We start from the raw sequence: 18948 nt of genomic DNA, 5'->3' as shown, positions 1-18948 counted from the left end.
ATGAATATATTTGCAATTGTTGGGGTCTAGTTGGTCTTAAAAATTCAAAGTTGGTTTTTAAGAGCTGATATTGGCAATCCATATGATAGTCATAAACTAACTCACAAAAATTTTTTGAACATTAATACTGACATGAGAAATAAATTGTTCTAAAGTACAAAAAAGTTGTATCATTTCAATTCTTTTTTGTTATTTTTTCACATTACTGTTTCTTATAATATTAATAGATTAAAAGGTATTACATGATTTCAATTAATAGTAAAGATAATGATGCTATTTTGATATCATAACATATTGAGATTGTAATTTTAAAGTTAATTTAGTCATTTATTTTGGTGTTTGGGCCACACCAATGTCTTGGGCATATTCTTGACCCTGTGCTTAGGGAATCACTCCTTGCAGTGGTTAGGGGATCATTTGGGGTGCCAGAGATTGAACACAGGTATGTCTCATGCAAGTTTATCACCTTCCTCATTGTACTATGTATCTGGTCCTAAGGTTGATTATAATTGATTAACCATTATGCTTAACACTTCACATACATTGGTTTATAGAATCACTGGTTGATCAAGTAAATAGTGTTACTGATAAAATTCCTACAATAAAAGTACATCAGATGTATAGAATAGCTTTCCTAAAAAAATTCAGTTAAGAAATGATATAAAATTGAAAAGGGAAGGTTTTAAAGATGGGTATTAGTTTAGAATTTTTTACTCTAAGTCATGTATGTTTAGTGAAACCATGCAGATTATTTTGGAGAGGGACAGCCCCTAAGTTTTTGGAAGGTCCAAGAACCCATCCCAGTATTCAGACTATTCAGAATGGTAGTTATGTGAAAGTCTGAAAATGTGATTCTGCATCAGCCCAGTAGTGACAAGGATGACATGCGTCACCCAGGCAGAACTGGAGACTTCCAGAACTTCACCCATTGACACTTTAAGATTCTTTCTTAGTTACAGCCAGAAATTGCAAGGGACCAGGTTGTCTCCTCTATGAAAGGCACAGAGCTTAATTTCTGTATGTGTTCTCCCTCCTTGCTGTTTAGATTTGAATTCTCCCCCAAATTCTAGAGATAAGGACATTTTCAGAAATTAAAGTCCTTGTTCAAATTCACAGAGCCAGCAAATGGCAAACAGAAGACTCATATTCTAGAGAACATGACCCTACTGTGTATTAATTATTAATACCTTCAGTGAGTTTCTGGTTTAGCTGAGTTTTTAATTTTTCAGAAAGAGCCTTTGGGACAGAAAACCTTACTTGAGATCTCTATGTTGAGCCGTAAGGAAAGGACTTGAAGCCTGCTGAAATGAAATCAAGGATGATTTACCTAGATCTAAACCCTTTCCCTTTCTACAAGCATGTATACAATTATGTGTCCTTTATACAAACATTTCACATATCTGGATATGCTAATTTTGTACATAGTCTCTCAAAAGTTAGATATTTAGTCCCGTTGGGTCTTAGAAAGATTGCAAAGCTATTAGAATGATCTTAGGGAAATGCTTTGTTTTCTCCAACAATCAAGAAACTTAACTCTGCTGAGTTATATCTTTTCAATAAAGAACCAATAATCTGTACATCTTTTTTTAAGGCTTGAGAAAATGGAATATATTAGTGGTTTTTTTTTCTTTTTGGGTCACGCCTGGCTATGCACAGGGGTTACTCCTAGCTCTGCACTCAGGAATTACTTCTGGCAGTGCTCAGGGGACCATATGGGATGCTGGAAATTGAACTCAGGTCGGCCGTGTGCAAGGCAAACGTCCTACCCGCTGTGCTATTGCTCCAGCCCCTAGTGTTTTTGCATATGATTCGAACTTTCATTATTTGTGGTCCAGCTTTAAAAAATCCAAATTACATGTGACAGATCATAGTGGAAATGGGATTACAATCAGAGGTCCTTAGTATATTTGGGTCAAATGTCAATGTGAGGAATCAATATGCTAGTACTGAAAATATGTCCATTTTTTTTAAAAAAAAGTAACAACTGTTTTCCAGAGATCCAGATATTAGGGAACATTGCCGGTAAGCAGTGAATGTTACCACAGCATACAATAAAAGAACCTTATACAGAAAAAAACAATCATCCTTTATATGGGAAACTCAACAATCATTAGCAAGAAATGCGTCTTCATGTTCCAGGAGGCAGATGTGCTACTTGATACTTTGAACTGTGTTTAGTAATGAATAGTACATAAATTTTGATCAAAGAAGTCTTAGAACGAGAAGGTAGGCTGACAGTTCTTAGAGAAGCTGGGATTCCAGGCAACTGATCTGACTGGTGACTCTGTTAATAACTGTTTCCCAGATTCGGCAAGCATCAAGTTTTGGCATCAACCATCCTGTCAATTGTAGATCACCCTTGTTCTGGACAAGCCAAAGATGTGTTTGATTCTTTTGTTGTCTCTCCCCTAACCAAAGTGTTCTGCACCTAAGCAAATTCTACTCAAATCTAAACTAAGCAATACAGTCACAATACAGTCCACATTAGGTGAGTATGTATCAAGTCCTAATACAACTTCCAGGTAAAACCAAGATCCAGTATCATACAAACTGAGGAAATTTCTGCATTCTGATTCTGTTTTAAATCACTTATACTGGCCATTAAAAGCCTGCTTATCCTGGTGCATCCATTCCTTACCATAAAAACTATAAGTTTCATGCTCACAAATGTTTTACTCTGTTATGACCTAATAAATGCTTTCCTATGTGACTCCGTGCTGTTAAGCATGGCCACATATCTTGAGAAATATCACGAGTGATCTTTTCATTGATACTTGTTGTTGTATCTGATAACTTGCCTTATCTGTTGGGCTTACATGCCTCATATTTTTAACAAATATGCTGTGTTTTAAAATATATTAAAGTCCTGGAACTAGGACAAAAGTTGCTCATAAATGGTTCATAACCTAGATCTGAGAAAGATGAAAGAAATTTAAGTTTTAACATCATTGTCATGATTACCATTGTTCAGTTTATGGAAAATATTTATTATAAGAATTAAAGTAAGAATGTGACAAAACTTACATTTTGAGTGAAAATCTAATTAAAAAAAAGCGTGGCTCTTAAACTTTTGAGTACACATTAGAAACATCTTTAAAGTTGATTTAGTAGGGAGATAATGTGGTTTCACACTAAAGAAACTTCTATCCCATGGATATAGATATGATTTAGAGATCTATATCAATTAACTTAGTTCATATTTAGTTAAATACCACCAAGAAACATTGGAATAGCACCTGGTCCAAACATTTTGATACACTTGTCTTTAGTTTTCCATCCACAAATGAGGCCTGGGAATTAGAAGGCCCCTATGAAACAAATAAAATATTTAACAAATATTTTCCTGGAATAAATGCTAAGATTTTTTATGATCATAATGACTGCATCTTCTTTACTGTACTTTAATTTTAATCTTTATAGATGTGTTTTATATTTATTTTGGGAATAATATCATTTTAAAATCCCACAGTAAAGAATACACAAAAGAAACACTTACAGTAGACTGTTGTTTTTCTGCTTTTTCAGTTGCCTCTTTAAGTTGAATATGCAGGGTTTCATGGAGAGACTTCAACTGTTCTCTAGTTTAGTTGAAAATGGCAAAAAAGATATTTTTTGTTAGTAAGATATTTTTTAGTTCGTTTCTATGTACATGTTAAAAAGTTTAATTATTTTCTAATATTTAGGAAACATGTAACTAGAATTGTTTTCCATAAGAGTGACACTTACCTGTCAGGGTTCTAATAACACAGAACTTTCTCACCCACTTGAGTATTTAAAACAAGTTGTAGTTAACGGAAATTGCACGGCTACTGTGTTTATGAGAATCCCAATTGGAAATCATCTGTGTGCAGCATAATGTATTTAATAAAATAAATTAAAAACAAGTTAAATGGTAATTCTTGAGACAAGATGTCAAAGCGTGGACGTGTGTGTGTGTGTGTGTGTATGTGTGTGTGTGTGTGTGTGTGTGTGTTTTAAGCTATAGATTACTGATAGAAAGCTCCTGAATGACTAATTCTAAATTGCAGGGTTTATAATCTTTTACAACACTTGAGACTGTTTTTGAAGACAGAGAAAAGAAACTTATTTCTAACTTGAAAGCTAATTCACTATGAATAATAAAAAATTAAAAACTACTTCACTGGGAATAATAAAACAGAATATCTGTAAACATAAACACATGTGTCTCAAGATCATTAATGCGTATGGACACTGATTTACTTGTCAAAAATTGGAATGTTTCTTTTTTATTAGTTTTGGGTTTTGGTTTTTGGGCCACATTTGGCAATTCTCTGGTGACCCACAACACTGCACTTGGGATTAGTCTTTGGGGAACCAAATGGTCTGCTAGGGATGGAATTCAGATGGCTACATGTAAGGCAAATGACTTATCCTCTGTTCTATCTCTCCGGTCCCCAAAACTGAAATATTTTTTATACACATACTTATCTCAAGAGTTTAGCACTTATTATTTATGATTAATCACCTATTTCTTAGCCTAATTTGTACTGTTTTAGCTGTTAAAATCATGTGGAGTCAGATCATTCCAATTGCATTTTGATTGATCACTCAGATGTTGAGTATCTTTTGCACAGAATTTTATGATTACAGGGAACTTTAAAAAATAGCATTTCATATATCTTCCATACAAATTGTAAATACAAAACATACTATTTGAACCAACTCTGGGTCTATATTTATTTCTTATTTTCTCATATAATATGCACATCCATGAATGCACACACACAGACACACAGACACACATACACACACATACACACCTTTCTTTCTTGGCAAAAGAGAAAACTGTTTATGTATTCATCATATCCTCAGAATCCAAAATATTTTGAACAAATTTTCCAATTTTTGGATAAAAGTCTGAAGTTTAACTATCAATAAATCAACTCCACTTGATCCTTTCTTTGAAATAAATGGCCATCATCTGGTAGTTTGTACCATACTAAATGTCTGAATAATTAGCTGAGATTTTTAATAAACCTACACAATTTTCCTGACTATCTTGTGTGCATTAATGTAGAAATCCATGTTGTTATATAAAGCACAAGAGAGCAAATTCTAATAAACCACAACTCTCAATAATTTAAGTACTTGGAATAATTATTTTCTATTGAGCAGAAACAGTATCTTTAGGTTATTTAAAATTTTTTTGAAGCAGCAATAACAACAGATAATTTAAGAGAATAGCTACCAGTGAAAGAATAGATTTTTCCTTGCTTTCAGCCTATTTCTTCATCTTCATCTCTCCTGTGGAGAGGAAGGCTGCTTTCACCACATGATCTTCCCTGGGCATTTGCCCATCCTCTTCTCTAAGTCATATTTTCTTGCATCAGTCTGTCTCTTTCTATGCTGAACACTGCTGGCAGAGCAATTCCCCTAAATTACTTTAATTATGTCAGTCTCCTACAGAGCTACTTATAATGGGTTTTCTATGGCTTCTGGCTCAAGTTCACTTTGTATTTTCAATTCGGCCACTTCTCTGTATCAGTTCTCTATGTAAGGGAGATGTCAACAAGCTCATGGAGATGTCTCTCATCCCCATCTGTGCATGCAGCTTTATATTCTCATCTTCCTGACTCTATGTTCTTTAGTCACTACAACCTCCTGTGGAGATAATATATCTATTTCTGAGATTTCCATTTATTAGCATTTCCCAATATGGAATGCCCAGCCAAACTAACAGTTTTCAATGCTACTATCGTGATTGGTGTTATTAGTGTTAATATTTGCCTACTATGAATGAATGGCAAGTACATGTATAACATACAGAGAAGTTCTAATAGCATATTTATTTCAAATGGATAAAAGTACTTATAAGCATGTATATTTGGAGATATGCTCAGATCAATATTTTTTACAGATTATTTTTAATATTGGAAAGAGAACACTCATACTTAAGATGCAATATTTTTCATTTAAATAATAATCAATAAAAGATGCTTGACTCAATATTAATGGATACCATCCCCTTAAACTCAAATACGTGTGATGAGGAATATATTCTGGGACAATGGAGAGGATAAATATGGTGAGAAGAGACAGTGTAGTGAGTCTATCAACTTTTAAACAGATTTTTGTTTAGTGTTATGTCAATTAATGTAGACGGCCTTGTTATTTTATGTCACAAGAGAGCACATTCCAATGAACAGGACTCTCAAGAATTTACTTAAGCACTTTGAGGAACTGTTTCCAATTAAATAGAAATTGGATCTTTTGAGTACTTATGAGGATGACACAGGAAAATGTATGACGTACTAAAAACAAAACAACCTGATGTACTATATATGAATGCCTTATTACTAGGATTACTTCGTGCCTTATATGTCCAATATCACTATGACTATTCTAGCACTGCCGCACTGTCCTCCCATTGTTCATCGATTTGCTTGAGCAGGCACCGGTAACGTCTCCATTGTGGGACTTGTTCTTATTTTTTTTTTCTTTTGGCATATCGAATATGCCATGGTTAGCTTGCCAGGCTCTGCTGTGCAGGCGGGATACTCTTGTTAGCTTGCCGGGCTCCCCAAGAGGGACAGCGGAAGCGAACCCAGGTTGGCCAAGTATAAGGCAAACGCTCTACCCTACCCATTGTGGTATCGCTCCAGTCCATGACTATTCTAATCCTATTAAAATGTTCCGTTCAATTAAGTATTAGTAGGTCTATAATTGGGCAGGTTTTTTCAGGATACCTACTAATCACAGAGGCCACCCCAAAAGAGTCCCCGCTAGGAGAGCCTGGCAAGCTACTGAGAGTATCACGCCTGCATGGCAGAGCCTGGCATGCTACCCGTGGTGTACAGGATATGCCAAAAACTGTACCAATGATGGTCCTCATTCCCCTGATTCTGAAAGAGTCCCAAATACACCATTGGGCTACACTAGCCTGAGACAGGGATGAATGGAGACATTACTGGCACCCGCTCGAGCAAATAGATGAACAATGGGATGACAGTGATATAGTGATACCTACTAATCACAGAACAACATAATACAGCAAGAAACACCCAGTTTCTGATTTTCAGTCAAGCAGAATCCGCACCAATAATACCTGATATTTATTCTCTGAGTTGCTATTTGAATAAGAGTTCATACATTCAGTGATAATAAGACTGTCTACATGCATTTAGAATGAGCAGGTCCATGTAATGTTTCTGAATGAAGCTTGAAATTATAGAAAATAAAGAAAGGCAAAAATGAAAAAGAAATCTTACCTTTGTTCGGTCCCTATTATCAGGAGCTTCTGAACATTATCTTTGGCATTTTTTTCATCATTTTTCAAAGACTGGCAAGAAAAGTAGGGGGAAAAAAATCTTATTCAGGTAATAAGTGTAGTCTCACTTTACTTTTGGCTTCAAGGCATGATGTGTTACTTGTGCCCCGGATCTTGAATGTGCAAATGAGGCCACAGTGGCCCCTTACCTTTAAAGATTCCCCCAGGAATTTATAACTACAGCATGTGTTACAATTTAGGTAAAAGGGAATGAGCTGAGCTTTGGCCTTTAGGTTAGATGGATGAAGTGTTGTCTAATTATCTTGGTCTTTTTATAAGTGAATATAAAATGCATCTTCTGCTATTTATTGGAAGTTTTGCTGTGTTCTTTGAAGCAGTATTAAGCCAGCTGTGGCTGCATAATTTCTATATATACAAGGAGACATACAAATCTTGCTTTTTTCTTGATTATACTAAATAATAACACTTCTCAAGATCAAAGCAGCCAAATGTCATGGCCCTCTTTGGTTTTGTCTGTTTATTTCTCATAAATAATGTATTAGAATATAGCAGAAAAATGAAGGACATATAAAACTGTGACTGAGCTACTTAGATAAGGTGGCAAGAAAAATAAATAGAACTCAGTATTTATTTAATCTGACAATACAGCTTTCATAGACAAGTACAACAAAAAATGAAGACAGCTTTCCTCATTAAAGAACTTGTATAGTGATGCCTCCCATAAGAACTTTCTTATTTATACTCAAGAAACTATTTAAAAGGGCAACCTATCTTTTTTGATATTAAAAGTTACAGCTAAAAGGCGATAATAGTGTTTGCTGAGAGAGAACTTGGGCAAACGGGGAACTAACAATAGCAAGCATGACAAACACATTTTTTACTTAATATTTATTTAAAATACATCTATCATAAATTATGCAAAGACTTGATATCTGCCTTCATAAATCTTTCAAGATAAGACTGAAACTAATTTTTATAGAATAATAAGCATTCTGACAGGAATGTTGTGGGAAGTACATCCAAAGAGAAAAATCTTTTCCCTCCTGAGGGATAAGTCACTCTTAGGAGGAGCAATAAAAGTGGTTTCGCTTGTTTAGAAATAGTATTTTCAGGAGAAGTTAAAGGAAACAGTCACCAATCTAAAGATTAATAGTTCACTGTGAAACATGGTCTTACAATCTAAGCCAATTTACCAATAAATATAAAAATGCATCTAATTATAGAGGTGTCTTCCTTGCTTCCTGCTAACCCTGATTGAAATCCCTGGTACTAATTTTGGTCCCCTGGGCACATCCAGGTTCATTCCTGAGCATGAAACTATAAAAAAAAAAAAAAATCTTCTACTATAGAAAAATAGTACCTATGACTTTTTAAAGTGAAAATCAGTACTATCACAGGCACAATACAGATACAGTCATTTATTTATTGGCAACTGCTAAATTTTTAACTATGCTATGGTTTAAAAGGCAGAGGGGACATTCATCCTCATAAAATTAAAATATTAAATATGTGATTCACAAAATGAAAAATAGGAATGTGTCCATATAGAGATATGTTTCAATTAAAATTCCTAGTGTGGGGGCCTGAGCGATAGTACAGCGGGTAGGGCTTGCATGTTGCTGACCTGGATTTGATCCACGGCACCCCCTATGGTCCCTTGAGCATTGCCAGGAGTAATTCCTGAGTGCAGAACAACAAGTAATCCCTGAGCATTGCCGGCTGTGGCCCAAAAAGCAAAATAAATAAATAAAAATTTAAAAAATCCTAATGTGCAAGGAAAGGATTCTTAGTTCTTTGTAAAGATAGAAAAGATGTATGTGCATGCTAACTCTTTTGGACTAAAAGACAAAAGAGTATTTCACAAAATAACTAGACTATATATAATAAATTGTGTTTGCTGATTACCATTATCACCATGAGAATATAGTATGAAAATTGTGGTAATTTTATATGAGTAAGAAACATAGTTCAATGCAACAAGTAATAGACCTATTGTCAGCATTCAAGCTCAGGTTTCTTTGTAACATTTAAAAGTAACTTATTGACCTCTACTAGATTATGAAAGACTAAAAATTTAGCAATCAATCACCACAAAGAAATAAAAAAGTAACATCTTTTTAAAGCATAATTTCTCCATGTATGTTAAGAGTTTTTCTCCTGTACTTCAACTTTTTAAAATAAAACTTATCTTGTGCTTTTTTTAAATAAGATGTACTCATTCTATTCTTTGTTCACACAATGACACTTTTCTTTGAAGATATTTACTTATTTAGTAATAAGTTAGTAAAAGAATCTTCAAAACAAACCTATGTGGAATTCAAATTTTTTCAAAAGTTAAAATTTGACATGCTCATTTAACTACTAGTTATAATTAACTTTCATCACTTTATGATAATGAAAATGAACATTTGAGTGAAATCGATCTTAGAATATATGAGAAGTTAATGGCTATTTCCAGAACTAAATTTTCTAATTCATGAATTTGCAAACAGAAAAGTTTACTAAACTGTATTTCAAAATGTATTTTGAAATAGTATCTCCATATTATTAAGAAACATGGTTCAATGCAACAATAGACCTATCGTCATTGTCAATAAGTAATAGATCTATTTATTTCCAAAACTCATGAAATACTAAATAACTAATGCTAAAAAGTGCAGAAGTCTTTATATGTTATTTCACAAAGACAAAATATGGTGAACTTTCCTTTCCAGCTGAAAAAAATATTTTCATCTTACTTGAAGGTTGCTTTTAATTCCAACGAGTTCTCTTGAATTCTTCGCCATCTGATGGAGCATGATGCTTCTTTCCTTAGCAATTTCCTTTAGCTTCCTTTCTAGTTCGTGATAGTTCTGTCTAACACAGAAAGAAAAGGCATGAGAGTCCCTTAAACATTTTCACTCAATGTTTTTGACCATGATGAGCTGACTCCACCACAGTCATAGCAAGTCCTCTACTTAAGGTTGAGATTGATTGTAATGTTCAAAACTGATTTGGGGATGTTTAAATCATTTAAGTGGGAAAATTTAAGACAGTAAATGTTTATATCAAAAGATTTACTTTTCATTAAGGACTAGCCAGGCTACATAGATTCCATAGTAAAAATATATAAACATATATAATTAATATTTATGGGGCACAGCAGTTAAGGCATTTGCCTTACACACGGCCCATCCAGGTTTGATTCCTCCACCCCTCTCGGAGAGCCCAGCAAGCTGCTGAGAATATCTCACCTGCATGGCAGAGCCTGGCAAGCTACCCACCGCATATTTGATAAGCCAAAAACAGTAACAACAAGACTCACAATGGAGACATTACTATTGCCTGCTTGAGCAAATTAATGAGCAACGGGATGACAGTGATACAGTGATTCATATTTATATATTGCATAGTTATTAGGAACTTCAAGGAAGTTTTATAGCAAGAGATATATTTGAAATTGGTAAAATATATGAGTAGATACTTCTCTAAAAATGTTATAGATAAGCTACAGAAACAGAAATGACTAAATGTATAAGTACATACAATGACTTATAATTAAGGAAATGCAAAAACATACAAAAATAAGCATAATTATGAAGACACTTAACAAATGGCTTCATTCATTCACAAAACATATGAAAATTTCTCATGAATTCAGCAAAAACTATCAGAATTACCAGAAGAAATGGGGAAAATGGTAATTATTTTTGGTACTAAAATGGCAATGAAAATTAGCTGATAAAAATGATGAGCCTCAGATACATTTAGATGCATAAATATATCCCAGAAATCCAATACTATGGTTTTACAATGATAACTCAGTTTAGAAAGTTGAATCACTATAAGGCAGTTTACTTATTTTATATCTAAATAAGTATAAAGATAAAATATGTTGAATTTACATAATTCATAAATGCATATGATTATTTTATTGGTTAATACATCTATGTCATTGATATATATAATATATATGTGTGTATATATATATTTATAATTGTGGTGTAGTATATCAAAATTATATTTTGGTATACAGATTCTGATATTAGGGATACACCTGGCAATACTTGGTGCTCCAGATTCTGTTCTCATGGTTCATACCTGGTGGGTATAAGGGACCATAGTGCCAAGTACTGAACCCAAATGAACCAAGTGCAAGGCAAGCACCTTACCTGATGTACTAAGTTCTAATTCTCTCATTTAATTTGTTTAAGAAAGTTATTGCCATTTTAGTAATATGAAAAACTTACAAAAATGGTTACTTACCCTGATTCTACTAATGAAATGAATGATTATATATGTGCATATGTGGGTATCTTCATATAAATTTTAGTGGACCTCTATGTTTCTGTGTAGAGAAAACATACACTAAGAAATAACAACGGCCAGAGTCGCCTAAACTGTAAATGATAAGGGAAGACTTAAATGCTTAGTGGAGCACATATTAGAATGGCTAGTTCAAGAAAGACTTTCTCTGAAATGTAGTGTAAACATGCCCTGTGGAGAATTATTTATATAGATGAAAAATATGTATAAATGAAAATAAGCTTGTTGAATTTTTTTAATTTCATACATGTAAATTATATTAATTCATATTACATTATATTATACTTAAATTATATCAAGTTCAGAATCCTTTGAGATCGAGGGTGGGATATGTACTGGTAAAAGTAGCACTGCAGCACTGCACTGCCATCCAGTTGTTCATCGATTTACTCGAGCGGGCACCAGTAACATCTCCATTGTGAGACTTCTTGTTTCTGTTTTTGGCATGTCAAATATGCCACGGGTAGCTTGCCAGGCTCTGCCATGCAGATGGGATACTCTCGGTAGCTTGCTGGGTTCTCAGAGAGGAACAGAGGAATCAAACCCCGGTCGGCTGCGTGCAAGGCAAATCCTCTACCTGTTGTGTTATCAATCCAGTCCACTGGTAAATGTAGATGTAGAAAAGCATAAACTCAAATATTGGAGAAACAAGTTTTTTTAGAAATTTGAATAATAATTTGGAAATAAGAAGTAGTTGTAAGATTTTTATCAAAAACATGATCATATTTTTGTTTTGTGAAAATTTCTCTGACTGAATACCTAGAGAGTGAATTGGAAGAGAGAAAACATGGACAGAAAGAGAATGTTGAAAGGAAATGACCACTGAATTATCCAGGAAAAAGACAGAGGCACCCTAAGAAATATTAAGACACACTGGAAAAGGAAGCTTAGAATTATTTCAGAAAACATGCAAAACTGACACAATGAAAAAGGAAAATAAATTCTGTTTGTCATATGGGAAGAGACCTGAGAAACATTATTTCCATATTTCTGGTCAAGGTTATCTTTTAGACTGCCTTTGAGAGAAAAGACATTGGAAGAACAGGCTGCATTGAATATTTAGCTGAGAAATGCAGTTTTAAACATACTTGAAGGAAAATTGTTTAAACAAATGGCTTTGATTTCTTCATTTATAAAGTGCAATAGTAATGCCACCCAGAATATTGCATGTTCTGGAGTAATATATGTAAATAGTTGAAGCGATTATGAACAATTAAAAATATATAAAATTCCTATTATTGAGAAATGTAATGCATGTACAGTCCTTCTGTCTAGCTATAAAAAAGTTAAGTTCATAAATGACTTTAGTAATGATTAACAAATGTATCATCTGCAGTAAGTTCCTCTTACTAGTCTTTGCTTTTCCTCATGTTTTAAATTCAAGTGCTAATGTTCTGGTTTGAAAGAAAACAGAACGTTCTACTGCTGAGCACCTAAGTATTTCTCCCAGGCTTTAAAATTTTCACTAATGAAAAATAATGAACCAGTAACAAGACAGTTATTAATGCCCCAGGTTCCCTTTTATTCTCAGCAAAGTCAAATGAAGAATGGCAAGGCACAATTTCATTTACCCAAATTGTGTAACTTTCTTTACTTATTTCCCTGTTTGTTTTTCCTATTTGTAGCAATAAACCTCTCTAAAAATGTCTTAAAAAATATATAATTAAAATGGTATATGGCATTATGCACTTTAAAAGGCTTCTATTTACATATTTTATTTTAAAATACTAAAACAAAACCATTTTGATTCCATTTTATAGCTTTTCTATAAATAAAGTATTTCTATAAATAAAGTACTTCTGTATTGAAGAAATTCAGTCACAGATACAGTAACATTTAGAATTTTCTTTTTTTTTCTCTTAAGGATGTGTTATATAATTTAAGAACATATTGAATGATGAGGAATTTACCACAGCAAATTTACACAAAACTTAATGTATATTTTGTCTTCCTTCACTGTTAATTTATGATGATTTGAAACCAAACAAATGTAGTATTGAATATACTTTATTTTGTGTTTTTTTCCTATATTGCACAGAAATAATTATTTTCTTTTTCTTAAAGCATAGTACAGTAGGAGATATTGATACTGAAACATATCTATTCTAGTCTTGAAGGCAAAAGTATGCATTTTCTCAGTATTTTTTACTGTTCTAAACAATGCTGCTATGGATGTTATATATGCCTTGTATTAGTATAAACATTTAAACATGGTTTACATGAACCAAAAAATAAAGTAGCTCCATTATGGGACATGTATTTTTCAATTTTGTCAAATATACTATTTTTTACCCTGAAGCAACTCTAGTATACAAGATATAGTTATCCCAATAACAGTTCAGAAAAATATGTATGTTCAAAGCAGCTCTAGCGAAGAAAAGTAAGAAATTACAATGTAGTTTCACAGGGCTTGTTTAGGAACTTGCTTTACATATTAACAACACTGGTTAAAATATCCAATACCACATATGGGCCCTTGAGCAGCACCAGGGATCCCAGTAGGACACAGAGCCAGGAAAAGTCCTTGAGTACTACAGTGTGTGGATCAAACCCAAAACTAGGTGCTAAAACACCCCATTATAGCAATGATTTATATTTTGCTATGACTCATAAGGAACCTTGCCAAAAAATTTACATGATAATTTTTATAGTGCTTGTTCATAGCGATATTTTTTTACACTGGTTTCTCCGTTGCTAATTATAAAATTTTATTCTGAATTTATATAGTCAATAGAAGAGACCCTTGCTGGTTACATATATTGAAAACATAATTTCCACTTTGCTGCTTGAATTTTCAATATTTTAATAGTTTGTTGTGATAAAGAGAAATTCTTAATATAAGAACAGGTCAAATCATTAATAATTTGCATTGTTATCCCTTTTATACTCAGATTAAGAAATTAGGGATCATTTATTATTTTTCTATCTTTTAGGTCTGAAATCCAAAAGGAATGTTCCCATGAATTTCACAAATTAGGTACAATGTTACATCTGTTTTCATATTTATTTTATATTCATTAAACAGAGTCTCTTGCCCCCAAGCCTGGCTGTCTTCACCAGGGCCCCTTGCAGGGGGTGGGCTTCAGTTTCCCTCCCCACCTCGAGCAGAGCCCCCGCAGCCAAAGACCTCCGAACCCCAGCCACAGCCATGCTCAAGGCCCCTCTTCACACGTTGGGACGAGCTTCACAGGTGAAGGAACCCACAGAGGAAACCAGGTTGTGTGGGACCTATGGCCAAGATCTCCAAACCTGCTCAGATTGGGACTGGGCCTCTTCCACCCAGATCCCCCATTTTCCAGTAGCTAGGCAGTCACACCCAATGCCCCTGGCTCCATGTAATCCCACCAACAGCCAACATCCAGAGACTATAAAGCCAAGCTCCCGGAAGCGTACAGCTAATGTGCAGCTGCTCGACATCTTATGACCTAATTCTCCCCTTGGGAGAACCTGGCAAGCTACAGAGAGTTTCCGGCCTGTGTGTTCACGAAAGAAGAAGTGGGTCTCAGCGGGGCGGGGGGATGGTAGTCTCACACTGCTTCCCCCACCCCGGGAAGGCTGATGGGGATGGGCAGGTGAACAGGCGAAGGAAGGAACAGTGCCAGGCTGGTGGATATCAGTTGCAGTTTTTTCCAATCTCCGTTCCTGTCTGCTTTTCTCTCTGCCCCCTCCCCCATCTCACAGTCTTAAGTTTATATAGCAATCATGTAGGGTGGTAATGCAAAGGTGGGTCTGAACATTAACCAATCAACAAAGAGAGGTAAGACCATTTCTCAAGGAGATTAACAAAACCCCATCTAAGGAGATTACTAAGAGATCCATTCAAGGGTGGGATCCAAGCAAGATTGTGTTGCTTTCTTCTTTCCTCAACTAGTAATCCACTTAAATAGTTGCAGTAAATTTACTTCTAATGTTTCTAGCAATATCATTCTGTATGAGCACAGTAAGAGATATAAGCTTAACGTTTGGTTCTTCCTGAGGACATCTCACTATACATTCCAAACCACAGTCTTCAGGCTAGGCTAATCTTCCTAACCCCAGCAGGGTCCTAATCTCACCGTTACCTTTGGGTCATGACACATTTGTCCATGATCATGTCCTCAACTTATAGGTGAGTAATGTGGCACTTTGGCCTGACCCATTTTGATGCCAGAGTAGTTCACGGTTTGCCCTGAGTCCATTCTGTCCCTCATTGGGACCCTGATTTTGGGGTGCTAGGAACTATGGACAACTGACTTGAGAAAGCAGATGCCCAGGATTAAATATTATTTGTGTCAATTAACTCCCAAGTTACAAAGCATAATATTAATTGTCTTTCTGTGTCCATATAGAAAGGGCATTGCTTTAAGGTAAACTATGAAAAAGACACTAACTTACAATACAAGTTCAGAGTCCTTAGAAGGATCTGATCTTATAAGATAACAGAATCTTATTAAAGAAAATGTGATTAACTGGTTGGGAAGGAGGGTGCAGAGAAGAGTTTACAGATAAACAAAGGAATGGGAGTGTCTCCAGAGCACTTAAACCTAAATTACTTGCAGCAAGGGAGGAAGGACAAACCAATGTTATCCTACACCTGCTCACATGGGAGCGCCTGGCAAGTTCCTAAAACCAGTAACAATGATGAGTCTCCTTCCCTGACCCTGAAAGAGACTCCATGCTGCTCCATTGGGAAGGATGAGTAAAAAGGGCTTCTAAAATCTCATGGCTAGGATGAATGGAGATGATACTGAGACCAATCGAGAAAATTGATGATGATGATGATGATGATTCATTAAACATAAAAGTACATATTTTGTTATTTCATCATTTTATAAATTAATTTCCTTAACAAGTATCTACTTATTAATCTGTCAAATGGCTCTATCATTTATATTATGGCTGAAATTCAATTATTTCAACTTACACAATTGTAAAATATTCAGCAAACACCTTGAATTTTGATGCTGGAGGTGGCCCAGGTAATATCCAGCACTGTAGTGGATATCTTTGGTTTCTCACATTGAAATACAGACCATTTGGCAAAGAATCACTTAAAAATATATGTTAAATCAATTTTATTTATAAATTGCATTTAGAAAACTAAAGACTATTTTAAATGCACAATATTTTATATTATCTATACATATAAACATGCTTTATATAAAAATGATAGCTTTCCTTTTTAATAACCCTTAATTATCATTTATAAATCTTTCTTTTTGCATTTAAGAACATAGAATCTATTCCACAATGCTCAATAGAATAATAACATATATTTTATGAAGTATATTTATTAATTATCTTCTAGAAAAATGGCTCATTACTCAGGACAGGGGCATCATGCTAAAACTTTAGGGACATTACATATATTGAAAGAGTGAGCTATTTGATATAATAATGCATGAGACTTCTATAGCGTAAACAAGAGAGGACTTCAGAACTTGCCAGCATAAAGGAAAAATCCCCAGTGACAAGGTATGTCAACACAAGAATTCAATGACCAGAACACACTGATAGAAAAGGGAGTAGGAGATTTTACAGTCCACCTTTACACCAAGACTGCTTTGGGATGGTGAGAGTAAATGCTGTGAAAGAGATACAGAGACATCATTATTTCTGTCTAAATAGATTATGTTCTCGTGCTAAATTTTTTCAATGGAGAAAACTTTCAATGTCATAAATCTGAAACTTCTCATAAGGCTTTTAAAAATCAGTATCCTGGGGGCCGGAGTGATAGCACAGCGGGTAGGGCGTTTGCCTTGCACGCGGCTGACCCGGGTTCGATCCCCGGCATCCCATATGGTCCCCCAAGCACCGCCAGGAGTAATTCCTGAGTGCAAAGCCAGGAGTAACCCCTGAGCATCGCTGGGTGTGACCCAAAAAGCAAAAAAAAAAAAAAAAATCAGTATCCTTTAACAACTAGATGTCAAAAGTTCCTTTCTATGACTTGCTTCTTGATGCTGTTTTAATCTTATATAGCATATTTATATTATCAAATGTTGTCTGTCTTCTTAAATTATGGTGGGTGCTGTTATTCATTCAAAACCATTTTATCCCTCCTTACCTTTGCTATGTTACAGATATATGCGGACTAGAAATGGCATCATGTGACATTCTTGGAATGTTTGTGCTTATGTCAATATGAAGGACATGGTTTTTTACTTTAACTTCTTTAACCTTTGATTCCTATAATTCTGGCCATATAACTGAATGTTCCTACAAAATTACAGCAACTCTAAATTTTTTCAGAAAGAAACTAGTAGTATAAACCTAAATTTGTTGGATAATCTGAGGCAGTAACAACTACAATTGTTAAATTATTTTACAGCTGGTAAACCATTAAATTTGGAGAGCAACTTAGAAAATGGTAGTATCACATAAAATGCATTTATTTTAATAATCATGTATATTTTTCTCTTATACTGCATATATGCTGAATTATTTTGATTCATCTCCTGTAGTATATCATTGGTTTGTCCTTTCTCCCTTGCCACAAAGAGTTTAGGTTTATCTGGTAATAATCTCTAAACATTTTAAGACAACATTTTTATGTCTTGTTCCCCTTGCCATAGGAAGCTTAGGTTTATCACAGTGCTCCCGAGGCACTTCCATTCCACTGATTTATCTGTAAAGTCCTCTTCATGCTTTATTCCCCAACCGGTCTATCATCTTTCCCCCCTAATCAGACTCTGTTAACTTTTAAGGTCAGATTCCTCAGAAATCTATGATTTTATATGTATGAGTGAAATATTGTCTTTCTGTTCTCTTTATGTCTTTTGAATAGTTTAGTTTAAAGCAATGTCCTTTTTGTATGGACAACAGAAGGCAGTTAAATTATGCTTTTGTAACTTGGGATTTAACTGGCTTCAAATATTATTTATTCCCGGGCATCTGCTTTCTCGACTTAAGCCTCAGTTGCCCTTAGTTCCTAGCATCCCAAAAGCAGTGTCCCAACAATGAACTGAAGGGACCCAGGACAAGCTGTGAGCTACCCTGGCATAGACATGGGCCAGGCCAAGGCGCCATGATTCTTAACTATAGGTTAAGAGCTTGATCATGGACAAATGCTGTCATGATCCAAAAGCAGTGACTAGACTAAGACCCTGCTAGGGATAGGATAGGCGAATCTGGCCTGAGCACTGTAGTCTGAGATAGAGATGGCCCCAGGAGAGCAATTCTGTAAGCTCTATCTCTTACTGTGCCCATATAAAATGATTAATATTATGAATGCTTATGTGTTAGTTGGACAAGGAAAGGAGAAACACATCCAAGGGATTCTGCTCTTGGGTGGATAGTCCTGCTGAAAGAGAATCTGTCCTAGGAGAAGCATCCTCTGAGGGAAAGAACTTTAACCGTATTGATTGTGACCCCACCTATGTGTAATTCCCAACCCAACTCATGCTTGGGGATTTAAC

The 18948-nt window shown here is 34.8% G+C and overlaps 1 protein-coding gene across 1 annotated transcript in view; it reads right to left on the bottom strand.

Moving 5' to 3' along the window:
- LUZP2 (leucine zipper protein 2) overlaps window positions 1–18948 on the bottom strand; it is a gene marked incomplete at its 5' end in the record, with an annotated part of 438731 nt that overhangs the window by 229132 nt on the left and 190651 nt on the right. Inside the window, 3 exons of the mRNA XM_055143679.1 lie at window positions 3497–3578; window positions 7230–7300; window positions 9988–10101. Coding sequence (XP_054999654.1) covers window positions 3497–3578; window positions 7230–7300; window positions 9988–10101 — 267 coding nt within the window. The remainder of the gene's footprint in view (window positions 1–3496; window positions 3579–7229; window positions 7301–9987; window positions 10102–18948) is intronic.

The sequence above is a fragment of the Sorex araneus genome, chromosome 6 (genome assembly GCF_027595985.1).
Source record: "Sorex araneus isolate mSorAra2 chromosome 6, mSorAra2.pri, whole genome shotgun sequence".
Lineage (NCBI taxonomy): Eukaryota > Metazoa > Chordata > Mammalia > Eulipotyphla > Soricidae > Sorex > Sorex araneus.
This window is presented reverse-complemented; position numbering and strand designations above follow the sequence as displayed.